The sequence below is a fragment of the Athene cunicularia genome, assembly GCF_003259725.1.
Source record: "Athene cunicularia isolate RWA chromosome 1 unlocalized genomic scaffold, athCun1 chr1_part1, whole genome shotgun sequence".
Lineage (NCBI taxonomy): Eukaryota > Metazoa > Chordata > Aves > Strigiformes > Strigidae > Athene > Athene cunicularia.
Genome location: NW_020799091.1, coordinates 119,064,927 through 119,085,011, shown reverse-complemented (window position 1 = coordinate 119,085,011; position 20,085 = coordinate 119,064,927). Strand labels below are relative to the sequence as shown.

Here is a 20,085-nt window from a genome sequence, read left to right as displayed (position 1 = left end):
GGGCTGGGATAAGTCTTCAGCAGGCTATCAGTAGGAGCTGAAGCTATGACAATACCTTGCAAATACATTGCAGAGGCACTGTCTAATCCTACAGTTTTCAAATGGCAACAAGCAAAGGACTGGCTTTCCAGTTGCAAGTAATAATTGGCAGTAATAATTGAAGGCATTTTTCCCTAATGCTCTTAAATAAGATTAATGTCCTTTTTTTCAAAATAAATGTGATGAGACAGTGTCTTGCCTGAATACAAGCTGCTACTGTATGAACAGTTGTCCCAGTCACCTCCCAATAGATTAAGGATTTGTGGCATCTCCTTTCATTTGGAATTAGACATCCTACTAAATTCTAGTCCCAAAGGTTTCGTGCCATCTGTGGGTTCCAAGCCCATTAATCAGACCTAAGCTGTCAGAACAGGGTCATATTTTCTGTGGAAAGAGGAAAGGGGATGCAGATAAGGAGCCACATTCTGTCCACTCTAGCCTGTGTCCTATCCAGCTATTTCCACTGCAGTGAGCAGTAACAACTTGGACAACATGGTACAAATTGCTTCCTTATTTGGAAGGAAAAGGCTGTCCCATGTCTTCTTCCCGAGTAGTCTGAGAGTTGTTAGTTCTGACACATAGGGAGGGATGAAAAACTCCATGCAAACACGACCATGACTGCCCTTTAAACACCTCTGTTAGCCTTGCCCAGGAAAATGCATCCTCAGCCAATGGTGATCTGCTTGCCACACACGGTCACCCTGCAACCTTGCTGACACGCAGTTTGTCTTGTCATTGTCGTGCTTATTCCAACTAGCCAGTTTGTAAAGCAGGGGATTGCTCTGCAGTATAACCCCAGCTGTAAGGGCTCAGCCTGAGAACCATCCCCAGGCATGCTTACCTATATGGTGTTCAAGAGTAAACTCATAGCCTGGCTAAGAAAAGGAGCAATTTTGTTTCGGTATTTCTCATATGCCTTTCCAATGTTTTGTAGTTAGATGAGAGTTGCCACTCCAAGCACAGAAAAATAACAGCACAGTCTCTTCAGTGTGGTTCACATCATGCTCACGTAAATAAAGAGACAAGCAGGACTGTCTCCCATCTCTCTTTCAGGTATGTCAGAGAGAGAGACAGTTCTTACCATGGCTTCACTGACATGGCCACCCAGAGAACTGGAGAGACACCACCTTCACAGTGCACTCAAGTTCTCTAATGAATGTGATTAACCTTCTTTTAACGCAAAGGTGGAGCCCAACCCTGTGGCGGCTTTTCAACTATCTGCTGGCAAGGGAGGTTTTTCAAAGTTTCTTATCAACAAATTCTTGAGAACTCCCGTATAAGAAAAATATGTTTTTCATAACTAGATGATAAGCATTCTGGCACTCGGTAGACAACAACTGGAGACATAATAATGTAAACAAAGTTGAATAACTAATACAGTAAATAACTGTAAAATAAATACTGTAAATAACTGTATTTTACTGTATAAAAATAATTCACTACCTTTTTCTTCTGATCTTCCAGCAATTTGCCAGTGTCTGTGTCACATATCTATATATGCTGACAATAAATGAAGCAACTTTTGACTAATAATTAAAATAGCAGCCCCCTGAAACCAAAATAGAAAATACAGGAAAATGAGGGGGTGAGGGGGTTGGAGGACACAATGAGGCAACACCAAACAGCTTTACCAGTAAGCTGTTTGACTAGCAATGTAACTTCAAATTTTAAATATAAAATATTTAATGTAGATAGGGAATGGAAAATAATTGCAGCATCAGAGCCTACAATAAATTGACAGGAGTCCAACAGTTCAGAGTTATGAATACAATATGCTGTGTTAACATATTCTATTTAGTAAAATAAATCTGCTGTACAGGCTTTGCGTTATGATCTTTTCCAGGAATTGGGTCTCTAAGGCTCGCTACAAACCCCTTAAAAACCAACCAGCCGAGGAGCCAGTGCTGCCAGGATCAGGAAGGAACTGCCACATGCCACCCCCGTGGCAGATCAGCCCTCAGGGCATGTGAGAAGAGCCTGTCTTTATGGCTAGATCTCATGCCAGACTTTCACTAGCCTGCTACAGGGGTAGCCACAGGCACAGAGATATGGGACAGCATTAGCAACACCAGGCCCGGGAGAAGACAGGATTTGCGATGAGGCCTCTAATCCCTGGCAAACAATACCGATCAAAAGCATCATAAAATAGAGATCAAGCTTTTAAGGCAGCAAGCTAAGTGCCTTGAAGGTACATGTGGGGAGGAAGGTAAGTTCCTCTAGAAAATTACTTCTTCATCCCATGGCTGCAGGAATAAATAACTTGTATTTTAATGTTAACTGATCTCTCGGCTAGTTTGCAGTTTTCCTCTGAAGAATTCAAATTTTAGAAAAATGAAGGCTTACAAGATAGAAATGCTCCCTGCTACAGAGATGTGATCATTCCAGCTGTCTGCAGGAAAGGAAGGAGACACACAGAAGATGTATAACTGACTGACACAATAAACCAGAACTCAAACCAAGAATGCAACCAGATGATTTGTTCTGCAGTTTTTCTCTAAAGTACATTTTGCATGTAGTCTATCCTGAAATGCCTCAGAAATTAAAGTCACTTAACTCATCCCTGAGACAATTATCTTCAAGGTGAGAGGAGATAGGAAAAATTGAAAGATCAGCATGTTGGGCCCATGCCCTTCTGCGAACTTCCACTTGAGCAAAGTATCATAGGCACTTAGAGTAGGCAAGTCTTGACTTTTCAAGGCCGTAACAGGTATCAAAGGTTGACAGAAATGTAGTAAGATCGTATGAATCCCAGCATATCTATCCAGAAGCCAAGAAGCCCAGCCCTTGGGAGCTTACCTGCTTCAAATGCAGTGTTTACACTCAATACTTGATGATGATGATGATAATAATAATAATAATAATAATAGAATAACCTGAAAAGCTTGAAATAATTTTTTTCAGCCAAAAGAATAATAATAATGGAGAATAACCTGAAAAGCTTGAAATATTTTTTTTCAGCCAAAAGAAATCCACACAGGCAGGCACAAGCTCTTTTCAGGCCTATAAATCTGCAGGAAGGGGTGAAGTAAAAGTTTATTCGAAGCTTCCTTTCCTAAAGATTTTTCACTGTTTTCAAAACCTCCAGCTAAGATTTGTGACTAGATGATACCTCTCCCTCTCTGTCTCTCACAAATTCTCTTCTACAGATCCCTCTCATACTCCTGGGTAGGACACAGCAACTCTGTGGCTCCAGCTTTACCATTCAGGATGCATTTATCTCTCAAATGGGAGACAATTAGCCTATTACACTCAGTTTGTGCTCAGGGATTTCTCAGGTTAACAGAAGGGGCACCACATGACAGCACTGAGCATCTAAGTAGGGGGTAGGGTGGCTTTCTGGTCATTTGTGGGCAGTGATGGACTTTAATCTCAGCTAAATCCCATTAGAGCTTCTCAGGAGTTGAACTGTGTATGGTGGCTAGGAGCAGTGAATCAGGCTGAATATTCTATTTTGAGGTAACATAAGGCCAATTCCTTCTCCTCTCTAACAATTTCTGCACAGCTAAATGGCTTAATTGCAATGAGTTTTGATAAGGAAGACTGACAGACACCTCCTAAGAGATCTTTCCTGGAAAGACTTCCTTAGCACTCACTGAACAAATCAATATACACACAAGCAGAGAAATCGCCTATTCCTGAAATGTTGCTGTATATGGCCTATAACATAGCAACCTGTGAACAATATACACAACAACCAGGATTTTAAATTAAAATATCTGAATGTCAATTAGCTAATCCACATGAAAGACTTTTTTCTTTGAACACTAACATACTAAACTCTAGCACATAAATTATTCTAACCAGCAATACATCAGTAACTGCCAGGGAATGTCTTTCATGGGAAAAGTCAAACTTTTTAGAAGCCTATGCTGACATCTAAAAATTAAAATGTAAAGGGACATAGAACTAGACCTTCTACAAGCACACTTCAAAAATCTATTGGCTGAGTATGAGCAATACATATGATGTGTCAGGGATGAGACAGAACCATCACTCATATTATTTCATGCCAGGCATGTTATTTCACAGAATCACAGAATCATCTTGGTTAGAAAAGACCTTGAAGATCATCTGGTCCAAACATAAACCAAACATTAATAGTTCCCAACTCCACCATATCCCTCAGCGCTATGTCGACCCTAGTCTTAAACCCCTCCAGGAATGGAGACTCCACCACCTCCCTGGGCAGCCCATTCCAACGCCCAACAACCCCTTCTGGAAAGAAATGCTTCAGAAGAGCCAGTCTAAACCTTCTCTGGCGCAACTTGAGCCAATCCCTCTTGTCCTATTGCCTGTTACTTGGTTAAAGAGACTCACCCCCCTCTCTCTGCACCCTCCTTTCAGGTAGCTGTAGAGGGCGATGAGGTCTCCCCTCAGCCTCCTCTTCTCCAGACTAAACCCCCCCAGTTCCCTCAGCCGCTCCCCGTACGACCTGTGCTCCAGACCCTGCACCAGCTCCGTTGCCCTTCTCTGGACACGCTCGAGTCATTCAATGTCCTTTTTGTAGTGAGGGGCCCAAAACTGAACACAGGAATCGAGGGGCGGCCTCACCAGTGCCGAGTCCAGGGGTCAGATCCCTTCCCTGTCCCTGCTGGCCACGCTATTGCTGACACAAGCCAGGATGCCATTGGCCTTCTTGGCCACCTGGGCACACTGCTGGCTCCTGTTCAGCCGGCTGTCAATCAACACCCCAGGTCCCTCTCTGACTGGCAGCTCTCCAGCCACTCCTCCCCAAGCCTGTAGCGCTGCTGGGGGTTGTTGTGGCCCAAGGGCAGCCCCCGGCATTTGCCCTTATGGAAACTCCCCCAGTTGGGCTCAGCCCATGGCTCCAGCCTGTCCAGGTCTCTCTGCAGAGCCTCCCTACCCTCGAGCAGATCAACACTCCCACCCAACTGGGTGTCATCTGCAAACTGACTGAGGGTGCACTCGATCCCCTCGTCCACATCATCAATAAAGATGTTAAACAGGGGTGGCCCCAACACCGAATCCCTGGGGGACACCACTCGTGACCGGCCACCAACTGGATTTAACTCCGTTCACCACAACTCTTTGGGCCCGGCCATCCAGACAGTTTTTTACCCAGCAAAGCGTGTGCCCATCCAAACCTCGAGCAGTCAGTTTTGGCAGGAGAATGCTGTGGGAAACAGTGTCAAAGGCCTTGCTAAAGTCAAGGTAAACAACATCCACAGCCTTTCCCTCATCCAATAAGCAGGTCACCCTGTCGTAGGAGGAGATCAGGTTTGTCAGGCAGGACCTGCCTTTCATAAACCCACGCTGACTGGGCCTGAGCATCTGGTTGTCCCACATGTGGTGTGTGATGGTACTCAGGATGAACTGCTCCATCAGCTTCCTGAGCACCAAAGTCAAGCTGACAGGCCTGTAATTTCCCAGATCACCCTTTCTGACACTTCTTACAGATGGGCGTCACACTGGCCGATTTCCAATCAGTTGGGACCTCCCCGGTCAGCCAGGACTGCTGGTAAATGATGGAAAGCAGCTTGGCGAGCACCCAGCCAGCTCCTTCAGCACCCTCAGGTGTATCCCATCTGGTCCCATAGACTTGTGTGTGTCCGTGTGATGCAGCAGGTCACTGACTGTCTCCTGGATTGACGGGGGGTCATTCTCCCAGTCTCTGCCCTCTGGCTGTGGAGGCTGGATTTCCTCAGTACAGTCTTGCTATTAAAGACTGAGGCAAAGAAGGCATTAAGCACCTCAGCCTTCTCCTCATCTCTTGTTACCATGTTTCCTCCTGCGTCTAGCAGGGGATGGAGACTCTCTCTGGTCTTTCTTTTGCTGCTCACATACTTATAGAAACATTCCTTGTTGTCCTTGACTGCTGAGGCCAGATTAATTTCCAGCTGGGCTTTAGCCCTCCTGATTTCCACCCTGCACAGCCTCACAGCCTCTTTGTAATCACTGTGAGTGGCCAGCCCCTTCTTCCAAAGGCTGTAAACTCTCCTTTTCTCCCTGAGTTGCAGCCAAAGCTCCCTCTTCAGCCAGGGTGCTCTTCCCTGTCACTGGCCTCTCTTACAGCACCTGGGGACCGCCTGCTCCTGGGCCATTAAACATTTCCTTCTTTAAGAGCACCCAGCATTCCTGGACCCCTGTACCCGTCAGGACCATCTCCCAGGGGATCGTTTCAAGCAGGTGCCCAGACAGGACAAAGTCAGCCCTTTGGAAGTCCAGGATGTCAGTTCTGCTTCCCCCTCTCCTGGCCTCTCTAAGAACAGAGATCTCTATTATTTCATGATCCCTGTGCCCTAGTCGGCCTCCAACCGCCACATCATCCACCAGTTCTTCCCTGTTCACAAAGAGGAGGTCCAGCAGGGCACCTTCTCTGGTCGGTTCTCTCACCGGCTGCATCAGGAAGTTATCTCCCACATATTCCAGGAATCTCCAGGACTGGTCCCGCTCTGCTGTGTTGTATTTCCAGCAGATGTCTGGGAAGTTAAATCACCCACAAGAACAAGGGCAAGTGATTGTGAGATTTCACCCAAATGCCTATAAAATATTTCATCCACCTCTCTGTCCTGGGTGGGTGGCCTATAGTAGACTCCTACTACAACATCTGCCCTGTTGGCCTTCTCCCTGATTCTAACTCCACCCTGTCTTCACTACACTTGTACTCAAAGCAAACATAACAGTCCCTGACATACAGCACTACCCCACCGCCTCTCCTGCCTTGTCTGTCCCTACGAAAGACCTTGTAGCCATCAACTGGCACACTCCAGCCATGGGAGACATCCCTCCATGTTTCTGGAATAGCCACATCATCATAATTTTCCTGTTTCATCATGGCTTCAAGCTCCTCCTGTTTGTTACCCATGCTGTGTGCATTGGTATACATGCCCTTCAGATGGGCCAATGTTTTGCCCCCTTCCCCCTTCAAATCTAGTTTAAAGCTCTGTCCTGCCCCAAGACCCTCTTCCCCCTCTAGGACAGGGGCATCCCATCTAATGCCAAAAGGTCTGGTGCCCTGTATAACAACCCATGATTGAAAAATATGAATACCTGATGGTAACACCAGCCCTGGAGCCACAAATTCATCTGTTGAATTCCCCTGTAATCATCTTCATCCATCCCCACAACTGAAGGGATGGAGGAGAACACTATTTATGTCCCTGACCCCTTAAGCAGTTTCCCCAAGGACCTGAAATCTCTCTTCATTGCTTTAGGCCTTCTGGTGCTGTCGTCACTACCTACCTGAAAAAACAGAGGAGGGTAGTAGTCTTGAGCTCTCACTAGAGTGGGGAGTTTTGCCGTGAGGTCCTTGACATATAATAAAGACAATATTTATTGCATGCTTGTTTAGCCAGGTACTTTTTATGACTTCTGTTTGCCTTCATCATTATTCAGCAAGATTTGAATACCTTGTAACATTTAGAATTTCAGCACCATATCAATTCTATCCATGTGCAGAACATAGCATCAATGTTTCTAACACTTCAGTAAACAGATTTGAAGTGACCCAAGAAAGGGGAAAATGAGAAAGCTCAGTGCTATGTCCAGATTACCAAATCTAGGGATTATAATCATGCACAGAACTTCACTCCTGACAAGCACCTTTTAATCTTTCCAAAGTTCCAAAATCTTTCCAAAGTCTTTGTCTCTCATCAGCTATGACACACTAGAATACAGTCTACTTCCTTCTTTGGTCCGTATCTTTAAACGCCCTCTTTAGATTTGCAGCTTTCTTTGAAGATCTGGCTGACAAAACCAGTTCTGGCATAGAGACTACCTGATCTACTGCTGTGAAAAGAAGATATACTCACTGATGAGCATACACTGAATTGTTTAAGACAGTGGATGACGGAAAAAATGCAGACAGAGTTTAGGAAAGGTAGCTACCAGAGTAATTACATCTTGGAGGTGGCAGAGCAGCAGTATTAACCCTGAGCCATGCTGTCAAAATCCAGCAGCCTTTGTTTTACCCAGTTAACTGGCAAAGGATAGAGAAATGGTGCAAGCCATGCCACCTTGCAATCCTTATCTTGTTTCTCTTTTACTGGCTAATTCAGCTTCCAAGTCTAATACCCGTATGTACCTCCTTCACAGATAACTGAGGGGTGACTGCAGTTAAAACACATAATATGGATTCATTTTGAGGAAAACAAAGAACAATTGAGTGTTACTGGGTGGATATCAACAAGAAGCTTGCAACACCTGTCAAACTGCCTGCATGACCATCAGTATTGACATCCCTCACAAGCTGGGTACAATTCATACTTGAATGAGACTCTGATGCCATATAATTCCACTTTGTTCTCCAAATACACTTTTTCATATTTACTTTTATGTAGACACTCAGCAACAACTCCCAGTTTTAATTGTTTTTCACTGCTTTAAGTGAATAAACTGAGTTACCAGTGGGAGTTTCTTCTATAGGCAATCCAAATAGTCTCATTAAAATGAGTCTCTGAACGCCTTTCCTTCTCCCCTAAGTGACAGCAGCTCTTTCCCATTTTTACCAATTATGTGCAAAAATGTTAAGACACTATCAATTGAATGCTACAATACAGAGACACCAGAAAGTGCTGCATGACCTTGATGCCCAATTCCAATGGTGTCAGACAGAAAAGTTTGAAATACATCATATAGCTGTAATATTTCATCACATGAAAGAAGCCCTTACTGGGAATATTTCAGCTTTTCAGAGAAAGCTCTGTCACACCAACATCTACATCTTAAAAGAAAGGCTTCATCTCTATTATACTACAGCCTGATACACAGAGATTGGCTTTCTAGACAGAAGACACAACACTTTGCACAACAAGCCATAGTTAAGTCACGTGGCTGAGACACCAATGTCTCAGACTTTAATCTTTTCTGAAAGATCCCTCATTGAATTCTACTACAATTTGAAGAACACTAAATAAAAACAGTAAGCTCTGCCATTTAGCTAACCTGTACATAACACCTATTTTTTCTTAGCATTCAATTTTTTGTATGAGAAAGGATTAGTAATTATTAAACACTAACTGTCATTTTAGGGACTGAGAGTTTGTATGATATATGAGTGTAGCCAGAAGGCGGTTTTTTCAGTTCAGAACAGCTCTCATAAGGAAGATTATCACAGAAAACTAAGTTTCTTGGGTGATAGTCTATTTCCTATAGCTAATACTTATGTTTAAAAGCTTAATTTTTTTTTTTTTTTCATAAATATTCTTTGTCAATTACGCATGAGATGTACATTCACTTACCTCTGAGTCTGAAATATTTCAGATGGTTGGCAATAGCCTGCTCAACAGATTCATCAGGGCAGATCTTAACTCCAGTGGGAAACAGAATGGACCGCTTCCTTCGTAACAGCAAAGGCTTGTTGACCTGTTCAGCCTTCACGATGCCATTAAGCTTTTTCAACTCAGGAGGCAGAGAAGGGTTTGCTAACTGCCAGCTACTGAGCTGAGGGGTTGGTGAACCACCTTTAACCTGTCCTCCTTCTGTAGCTGAATAGCCTTCTGCTGTAAAATTAAAACCACACATAAATTTCTCAGATGAGACAGTGATGTAATTATATGTATCTTAATGCCATTGCTCTGGTCTCTGAATGATCTAACTGTGCTTTTTTCTGTCGTCTGTATGACTGCATTATTATAAAAAACCTTAAGGTCTTTACAGCATCCCATCAAATGGTAAAACAACCTAAAGATCTAACCCTTTGAATGCTAATGTTTTATGTTTAACTTCCCTTCTGTGATTTGGCTTAAGTCAGTGGGACTGTATTTGTGAATAAGCATGTATTTAGAAGCTTTCAGGGCCAGAAATTAAAGAAGTAATTAATAGGAACTCCCTTATTCCATACTTTCTTTCCACAAGAAACAATTATATCCCTTGCAAAAGGAAAAAAAAAAAAAAAAAAAAAAAAAGGGCTCTCAGCTTTCAGGTTTTTTTAAATTCCCTCTTAAGTTAGTTGTTCCACATGACTCCAGAGGAAACGTTACAACTAAGGGGAGAATGTGTCTATCTGCTTCTAGTCTGACAGCCTAATTTTCTATTCTCCACAGTCATCAGTCAGTTAATCTGAAATTAGTTAATTCAACTTTCTTCTTTCACTTTTTCCCCAGAAAACATGCCTGAAGAATCATCACAATGAGCCCTTTATCAGAGAAAAAACAGTAATAAGTGTTCAGCATTTTTCATCCCACAGATTATTATCTTATTCTGCAACTTCAAAGTCAATAGCACGTGGCTATTTTCATGGTACATTAACAGTCATCTCTAGTGTGGATGACCACCATCAGAGGGAGAAAAGAACATAAAAAAACGTCAGTAAGGCAAAAGCCCCATCTTTACCCAAACTGATCCATCTTCAGTGTCCATAAGCAAGAGACAGAACTTCACTTTTTAAGATTTAATGCAAAATTAAGGAAAAAAGTACCAAGTAAAAAACTTATCAGTAATTAACGTCTCTCAAAGTGGGAGAAACTTGCCTCCTGTAGCTACATTCTGCACTTAAACCAGCATAAATATACAGTAATACCTCCTAGAAATCACTATAAGTATTCCATATTTACACTGGTATCATAGCGCAGATTTGACCAAACATTTCTCTGTATTAGCTCCCTTTGTTATAATTAAAGCAGAGAGGTACGTTTATTTCTACACACTGCCATAGGTAAACTTTGAAAACAAGAATATAAATAAGATTTCTGCATTACCTGCAACTATTTGAAGATCGCTTTTAATCATTCCCAAAACCAGAAGGCAAAGAAAAAAAAAAAAAAAAAAAAAAAAAAAAAGGCAAGGAAAAAAAAAAAAGAAAATCCCTTTTAGCAAAAGAGCTGTTGTCTTTAATGTATCCTTGAACCAACCAAGAGCATTGTCCTTCTTGAAAATATCTTGACGTCACATATAATTATCTCTGAAAAAAACATTAGGTAAAAAAAGTCAACCAAGATATCCTGGGAATGTTCTTTTCAAAGGCAGTATTCTGCTTTAGTGAAGAAACAAGAAAAGGTGATGGAAGTAAATTCCCTGGAGCTAGCAGATGGACTGACACAATTTTTTAATTTTAATCTGGCCAGTTAAGCTCTTTACCAGAGCTGGTCATACCATTAACAGAGTCCAAACAAGGACGGCAGCTTTCACATTTAATTAACCATGTTTTTTTTTCACTGGCCTTTCAATTTCTGCCCTTTTTTAAAATCATGCTGACCATAAAACATCACAGAGAGCACACTAGTCTCCAGTGGAAGGTCTCAGTGTGTTTTATCTTCTGCTTGTACAAATACACATACATAAAAATGCACTGCCTCACTTAAAACACCAATGCATATGTAGGTAACACCAAAGCAACCTTTCTGTAGGACTGCTTCTTCTGGTGACAGACCCAATGCAGCCCTTCTGCATGAGTTTGTGCTAAAGGAAAATTTCTCGTGCTGTTACACCACTGTCCCTCACATCCCAGAAGCAGTGCTTCCCCCAAAGGTAAAGCCAGGGCAAGTCAAGATTCTTCCATCATCTTTTCACGTATTATCTAATGTGAGCAGTAGGAACAAATTAGTACAGATACCTGAAGAGATGACCAGCTAAGAAGAACTGCAGAAAGGACAAAATTCAGGGGAAAGCCGGAGTACTCTCGGCTCCTCTCCTGTCCAGAGTCAGCTCATTGTGGAAACATGTATGGAAGCTGTCCTGCATGGCAGACTGCATCCAGACCACTAAAAATCCCCACTCCTGGATGGTGTTACTCAGGAATTGCTGGTTACTGCGTCGAGATCAATCTGAGCAAACTGCTGGTTTGTCTGAAGTGACTATTTTTGGTAGTGGTTTTGCGTGAGTGAGTATTTCAAAGCTGGATTCCCAAGGCTTCTCAGATGATGGTCTGCAGAGTGTTTGCACAGAGCTCCTTTAATATACAGTGCTGACACCTCTCTTCTAGCTGCTCTGCTGAACTCCCAGCAATTCAGTAACACTGGTAATTCCTGATATTACAGAGAGGACACTCACAGGAATCAAAACCACCTTTGTTTTTAGGCTCTGTCTTCTGACATCTAATACACTCTAGTTGTTATTTTTCAGAGCAACAACATATTTTCCTTGTTTTTTTCCCCACAAAAATACTCAATTACACTTTAAGTTAAACCACTGAGCTGCTGTAACTCTCCCAGTTTGCTTAGAATCAGACATTTTGGATCTATCAAATCAGCACTGTTTACCTAGGCTGGCTCTGCCAAGCTAACTACAATACTGGCAGCAGCACCAAGTGCGGTACACCACAGTGGAGCTGTAAAGTGAACAGTCCTGATGATACGAGGCACAGGAACAACATTACACTGGTGCCCATAAAATGTTTCAAAAGTTCTGCTCAGCATCTCTAGGTAGACAGAGCAACTTTTGAGGCTGGATTGTGATCCCGGATTCAAAACAGCACAGCCTTTTTTTTTAGATCCTCTGCAGAGACTGGTACTTTCTAGGTTGTGAACATTTTTGATGCATTACCCTGAAAAAATGCAGCTGACTCAAGATTAGAAATACTATACATGCTTATAAAGGCAATGGCTAACTTACCTCAAGAATGCATGACAACTAATCATTTTAGAGAAAATTCTCAGAATACATGTGCTTCAGTAAGGGTATGAAACCCAGTTAAAAGTTTTCCTGGAGTATCTTCATTTTACTGCGTTGCTGTTTTTTTCATCAGCAAACTACTCAGGGGCACTCAGAAACTGAATAGCATAAAAACCACCTTTATATCTCTGTCAAAATTTGTTTTCTATGGTATAGCTATGTCAGATTCTGTGTGATAAAGTATTTTAAACATTTAAATTCAGTTATATTAATATTAGTTCAAGCTATCAATTTTAAATTCAACACTGATTTCAGCACTACAATTTAGACTTGCAACAGCTGAAAATATCCTACTTCACAATAACAAAAGGCATAACTAAAAGCACAATCGTTATTTAAAGTTTCCTAAAACAAGCAAAACAACTCTTGCAGTCGATTTACAAAGCAACTTTGGAAAGTTAACTCCTCTCTTGATTTGATTAAAAGCCTTAACAGCAATACTTTGCATCAGAAGAGGCATAATTTTTCATTTCCAGCAGCAAAATTGTATTTGTTGTATTCAGGAAAAATATATTCTTGCTGGGGAAAAAAGTGACATAACGCACCAAGTTATGTCACACATCAGTACCTCCAAAAAAAAAAAAAAAAAAAAAAAAAAAAAAAAAAAAAGACAGACAATTTTCTTCTGATTTGTCTTTCTGAAAAGAAAGGACGTGCACTTTCATATAGCAAATGTGATAAACTGAATTATGGTTCTCTACAAGGGTAATGGTTGCTGAAATTCTGCTAGAGCACACATACTGTTCTAAATAATATAATTGTTTTTCAAATGTAATTTGTTCAAAAAGCTAAATCCATTCATCTGTAACTAAGAAAAATGCAAAATAAAGGTATACTTTAATGAAAACACCTGAGGAACCACATGATGGCACGGCACCCCCTGTCTCCAAGCTCACACAGCTTAACACCACCGTTAGAAATTGTGTCCTGCAACTGGACTACAGCAATTGACTATGACATTTGACAGAATTTGCCAACAAAATTCCCTATCAGTTTAACTGAGGCAATTAGGTTAGACAAAACCTTTTCACATGTTCAATTTCTGTGGCTGCTGTTCCCAACCATTTCACCGTTACCACTTCTTCCTTGTGCTCCTGGAGAGTTCTCTGGTGAACCTTCTGCCAAAAACAAGCAAGGTCTGAGACTGTTCAGCCTTCTCGCTGAGTAAATTCAGCCCACCATAGCCTGTTGTACTGCCATCTCTTCCATCATGCAGTATTGTAAAGTATTTGGAGAAAAAAAATCAGGAAGTGAGGTCAACTCAATTCATCTAACACTTCATTATTGACTCTGTCCATGTAACAAACCTGTTCTCAGCATTCCTCCTTTTCTGAACTGTTGATCAGAGAACTATCTCTTACCTTGTTCAACAGTCAAAGATGATCCCGGTGCACATGCTTCGTCTTTGAACAGTGTTTCCAACAGTGTTCCAACTTCACTTTGGTTGGACAGAATTATTATTATTGATCATGGTTTTATTCGACCATTAATGGAAACATTTTCAGTCCTGAGACCATTCAAGTCTCATTCTACAATTCCTGTTTTTCCATCTGAAACCAGAGCTTTTTGGGGGTCAGGGTTGCCAGAAGCAATATTCTGCTTCCCTGCCATCATCAAGCTAAAAGTGTTACTATTGTGGCTTTTAAGTCTTTATTATTTTGTAAACTGTAGTACTTACTGAGTACTGCAATCTCATTTCACAGTCAAATTTTCCCACAAAAGGACAGATGGACTGCAATGAATATGCCTGCAATTTCAGAGGATAAACACAGTCCACAGATACTTTTTAAAAAGTACACTTGGAGTTTCATGATTCACTTCTCCAGCTCCTGATGAAAACTAGGGGGTTTTTATATTTATCTTTGAAGATTTACTTCCTACGTTAGTTCTCTTCTACTATGCTTCCCAACAGTACCTGAAATGGATCTCAATGACTCAGATTTCATTATGGAAGCCAGTTTCTGGTCCCACACAGTCAGAATGTAGCAGTTTCTTTTAAAGAAATGGATAGCTACATTTAACAATTTTAGTACAACTCATTGCCTTGAAACCAAAATTACACAGTGTAGGGTAAAGAGCCTCACAAAGATTGGTTTGCTTTGAAGTATCACTCCACCATTTCAACTGAACAAGGATTAATACAGGAAATGGAGATGCAGGAGACGTGCAAAAAAGGTCCCTGAGTCAGTCTGGTGCCTTATGGATGTTAAAAATTATCTTGGGGTAGTTCTAGCAACTAAAAAGGAAACATGAAGGTACCTGGTGCATCACTTTTTCCACAGACGCTTCCTAGCATTCACCACATATCTGCTAAATGCAAATGGATGGAATGGCATGGGTTGTGGCTAGTGGTCCAAGGCATTTCCCAGACTAATTAAGACTGTTAGCCTAACTACAGAAAATAATAACTGTAAGGCTCTTGAATCAAAAAGCAGCCTTTCTTGCCACAAGAATCTGTGAATTAACTGCATGCAGAGTTTACAAGGAATGGAGAACAAATAATCACTTTGATACAAATTTGGGTTAAGAGACATATACTGTGTATATACACCTTAAAAGCAGTAAGGTGGCCTATCTCACATTTAGCTCACTGGCTACTTGTGGCTACTTCTGGGAAAAGAATGGCAACAATAACATTCAGCAACTTCTGGAGATAATTTTAATATCAAACGTATTGGCATTCTCATTGCACACGTCTAACAATTCTACAAAGGCAATCCTTTAACCTTATAAAACCTTTTAGAAAAGTTTATACATAACTTTTGCTTTTAAATATCTATAAACCAATCAAAAAAAAAGAACAAATTATGATAAAAAGTAACTTTACCATAAGAAAAAAATGAAGCTATTTTTCATAAGGGAACACTGAAAATATTCCTCCGTTAAAAAGGCAGAGAAAGGGCATATATTTCCACATTTTTATCTTTTATCTGTCTTACAACAAATACAGAGATTATCCCTGTAAGTAATGCTGATGATGTGATTTAGGTGAAGGAAGCCACAGAATCTCTGGGATGAGGGGGACAGATGGTGAGGGGGTAATGACAAACTACAGAATTAAAGTAGCAACAAAAGAGAAAAAAAACACAGTAATTGTACTAGGCTGCTCACAGCTACACAGAAGGTAACTGTGCTCAGCGAATTATTTTGTTTTAAAATTGCCTCCCTTCTCCAGAAAGAATGCTTTCTGGTTTGAGAAACAATGGTGGGTTGATTTTTATTTTTTTTTTTTTTTTAATGACTGTACAGAACCTGAAGTAATAACTGGACTTCCCAAATGCTAGGTTTCGGAGTTGTCCTTGAGGGAAGGGGCCCTGAGAATTCTACAATGACATAAAAATGTTTGCACCTTTTGGATGCCTTAAGTTTTTATTTAAACTCTCTAGCCTACTTTCAGCTTTAAAAGCTCTGCTTTTGTAGATACATTTATGACACAGGTGGCTTTGGTGGTTATCTGACACATGGTCCCTTCTGAAGTGTGGGATGACACTTAAGTTTACTTACAGTGGGGACCAGGAGAAAGCATCCTCTTAAAATAGTAACCTTCTATTGTGCAGTAACTACAGAAAAAAAGTGTGCACATGTCAAAATGTTATTAAAGTTTTATGTGATCACTGAGGAAAAACTACATAAATACATACTAAGACAATAGACTTGTGCTTGTTTATCAAATCAAGTCTGAGTTTATACACTCAAATTCGGGCTTCTTTACTCAATTCTCCTAAGCAAAGTATAATTCCTGTTTGTCTTATATGCAAACTACATATCTTAAACACATTATATATAAGATAATGTCCTTTTTGAATTAAAATGGCCTTAATTTTCAGTAAAACACCTCAAACTTTTGAGGTTGTTGAGACACAACCTGCTTGCTTTTCTAATGCAAGTGATACCATAAGATTCAGAGGAGTAACTCCTAAAAATAAGGCAAATAGGATTGAAAATCTACTGTCTACATGTATTGTACTGGCATGTACTTTGACAGCAAGACAAAAAAAATCACAGAAAATACTTTTAAAATATCCACTCTTGACTTTAAAGGATTTCAACGGTCACTCTCAAGGAACTGTCTTCCACTCATGGAAATAAATTTTTATGATGAAAGTGCTAGGGAGGGAAAAAAAGTTAAAGAAATCAAAACTCAGTAGCCTCAAAACTTGTCAGAATTTTCTGACACATGCAGACTACTTCTGTATATAATCAGAAACAAAACAAAAAATACATCTCTAAAGAGAGTCAATATTAGAACCTTAAATTAAAACAATACATAGTATTCATTCTACCTGTATGAGCTGCAAAATCAAGAAACACAGTATAGGGTCAAAATCCCGTTTCAGGCATGACTCCTAAATGATCATCTGTGTTTATGTAGAATTGTAAAGAACAGGCTCCAAAAGATGAAAATATTTTTATATCGTTGTGGCACATACCTGTATGCAGCTTTCATATTCCAAGTAGCAATCTATATGTATTAACTTTAACTTACATATTTACATTTCATCTACAACCTTCTCCTCTCCTCACCACAACTCCATTCTATGACTACACAACCCAAACAAAAACCAAAAAATTCTTTGAATAAATACAAACTGAACAAACAAAATACTTCTTGTGGGTTTTTTGTTGGTTGGTTTTTGGTGTTTTATTTTCTTCCTCGCAAGGCAGAAAGAGCCCAAATGCTGCTAGGTAGAGTTCCAGTTACTTCATACAGCAGTGCTCTTTGCCAGGTCTTGTTTATTGTATCTATTAGGTGCTGCTGCCACTATGCTGTTGAAAGTGCAGTTGCAAGATCAGGTCTCGAATTTCTTCTCTTTTGGTTCTGATCACCTGACGAGGGAACCAATTCTCCAGATGCAGTGGCTGTTCAAAGTTAACTATGGGATTCTGGTAATAGAAAAAAGAACATTGACAACATGAATTTCCTAAAGTAACTTTCAAAAAGAATTTCAAACCCTTTCATTACTGTTGAGATCAAGGAGGCACAAACAAATTTCCGTGAGACAGTGACATGCTTCAAAGTCAAATTCCAGTTCTGCCATGGTCAACATGTATATACATACCCACAAGCTACTCATGGTAAACACCAAACAGGTTATCATCAGTTCTCTTAAAGACACATCAGTATAAACACATATTCAAGGCAGATTCCATGTGTTCTGATACAATTAGGTATACTCTTCATATCTAACAAGGGACAGATGCACTTTGGTCACAAAACACACACGTAGTCACACTACAGGGAAGGATCAAGCATATAGCAGTTAAGCATGCTGAGGTTTTGTTGCTTCAGGCCTGTGTGTTTATGTCACGAGTTGGTCAGCCTGATAGAAGACAACAAAAAAGCAAGAACACTGCTAGTAGTTTCAGCAGAACATGAGAAGGGGAGAATTCAGAACAAAAGAAGATAGCAAATTGAAATGGCTGAGAGATGCCAGCAGCTTTGGCAGTGAGACCACAAATCCACATCTGATTTGTCAAAGCCAATTTTTTTCCCCTTTCCCTCTTCATTCTTTTGCCATGGATATATTTCACCTTCTCCTTCCTTTGAATAAAGCAGTATATAATAAATTGAAAAAGCAAAGTGAAAAACACATCATAATTTGTGGTCTGTGAGCCCTAGTATGTTCAGGACAAATTACAATCACAATGTGCTGGCCTTGCTTCTGCAAGCAGAACATGACCCCAGTGTTAAGAGAATGGGTGGTTCAACAACATTAGTGAAGAATTTCATTTTCTACTTACACAAGAGCGCAACCTGTCTACCACAGAATCACAGAATGTTTGAGGACTGAACTTCAGGAGGTCATCTGGTCCAACCGCTTGCTCAAGCAGGGCCACCTAGAGCCAGCTGCCAGGACCACGTCCAGAAAGCTTTTGAACACCTCCAAGGAGGGACACACAACAACCTCTCTGGCCAAACTGTCAAACTGTACTAGCACTTGGGTTACCCTCACAGTAAAAAAAAAAAAAAAAAAAAGGCATTTCCTTATGTTCAGAGGGAACCTCCTGTGTTTTGGTTTGCACCAACTGCCTCTTATCCTGTCACTGGACATCACTGAAAAGAGAGGGCTCTGTCCATTTTGCAGCCTCCCTTCAGGTATTTGTACACATTGATAGGATCCCCACTGAGTGAAGCTACCCTCAGTCTGAGCTCTCAACCTTTCCTCACAGGAGAGGTGCTCCAGTACTTTAATCATCCTTGTGACACTGCTGGATTTGCTCCAACAGCGCCAACTCTCTCTTGTACTGAGACCAGGACTGGACACAGCACTGAGGAAAGGGAATGGCTCACCTCCCTTGAACTGCTGGCAACATTCCTCCCAACAAGCATACCATTAACCTTCTTTGCCGCAAGGACACACCGCTGGCACTTGTTCAACTTGGTGTCTACCAGGACCCTTAGGCCCTCTTCAGCAAAGCTTCTTTCCAGCTGGGTGACACCCAGCTCGGTGCCTGAGGTTGTTACTCATTCGGTGGAGGACTCTAAACTTCTTGTTGTTTAAGTTCAGGAGGGTCCTGTCACAGCCTGTTCTCCAGTGTCTTGAGGTCCCTCTGGATGGCAGCATGACCCTCTGGTGTATCAGCCACTCCTCCCATATTTGTGCCATCTGTGAACTTGCTGGGGATGCACTCTGCCACAACACTGAGATCATTAATGAAGATGTTAAACAGGACTGGAGCCAGTACTGAATCCTGGGGTATGCTGCTAGTTACTGGCTGCCAACTAGACTACGGGCCTCTGATCCCCTGCTCAGGACCCATCCAGTCACCCAGTTTCAATTCAACTCACTGTCTCCTCATCCAGCCCATGTTCCACCAGCTTCTCCATAAGGATTTTAGGGGAGAGAGTGTCAAAGGTGTTGAAAACCAGGTAGAAAATATCGACTGCTGTCCCCTCATCTACCAAGCCAATCATTTAATCATAGAAGGTTATCAGGTTGGTCAAGCATGACTCCCTCCTGCCTTTGTGAATTCATGCTGACTACTCTCAATCCCCTTCCTGTCCTTCACATGTCTGGGAATGGTTTCCAGGATTAGTTGCTCCATCATGTTCCTATGGATCAAGCAGCTTGTCACTCCCTAGGCCCTCCTTCCTGCCTTTTCTGAATCACAGAATCATCTAGGTGGGAAAGGACCATGAAGATCATCTAGTCCCACCGTTCACCTAACACTGACAGTTCCCAATTCCACCATATCCCTCAGCGCTATGTCAACCCTACTGTTAAAACACCTCCAGGGATGGGGACTCCACCACCTCCCTGGGCAGCCCATTCCAACGCCCAACAACCCCTTCTGGAAAGAAATGCTTCAGAAGAGCCAGTCTGACCCTGCCCTAGTGCAGCTTGAGGACATTCCCTATTGTCCTGGCTTATTATTTGGTTAAAGAGACTCATCCCCAGCTCTCTGCAACCTCCTTTCAGGGAGCTGTAGAGGGCCATGAGGTCTCCCCTCAGCCTCCTCTTCTCCAGACTAAAC

The 20,085-nt window shown here is 41.4% G+C and overlaps 2 protein-coding genes across 9 annotated transcripts in view; both read right to left on the bottom strand.

The window, feature by feature from the left end:
- Positions 1-10,748, bottom strand: part of IMPG2 (interphotoreceptor matrix proteoglycan 2) — a 62,872-nt gene extending 52,124 nt beyond the window's left edge. For all 5 annotated transcript variants that reach the window (XM_026845027.1, XM_026861522.1, XM_026853300.1 and 2 more), the window contains exons 1-2: positions 10,698-10,748; positions 9,240-9,500 (exon numbers count right to left, since the gene is read on the bottom strand). In XM_026845027.1, the coding sequence (XP_026700828.1) occupies positions 9,240-9,500; positions 10,698-10,728 (292 nt within the window). In that variant the 5' untranslated portion in view covers positions 10,729-10,748. The remainder of the gene's footprint in view (positions 1-9,239; positions 9,501-10,697) is intronic.
- A 4,702-nt stretch (positions 10,749-15,450) lies between these two features.
- Positions 15,451-20,085, bottom strand: part of SENP7 (SUMO specific peptidase 7) — a 47,383-nt gene continuing 42,748 nt past the window's right edge. For all 4 annotated transcript variants that reach the window (XM_026851747.1, XM_026851763.1, XM_026851769.1 and 1 more), the window contains one exon: positions 15,451-17,493. In XM_026851747.1, the coding sequence (XP_026707548.1) occupies positions 17,356-17,493 (138 nt within the window). In that variant the 3' untranslated portion in view covers positions 15,451-17,355. The remainder of the gene's footprint in view (positions 17,494-20,085) is intronic.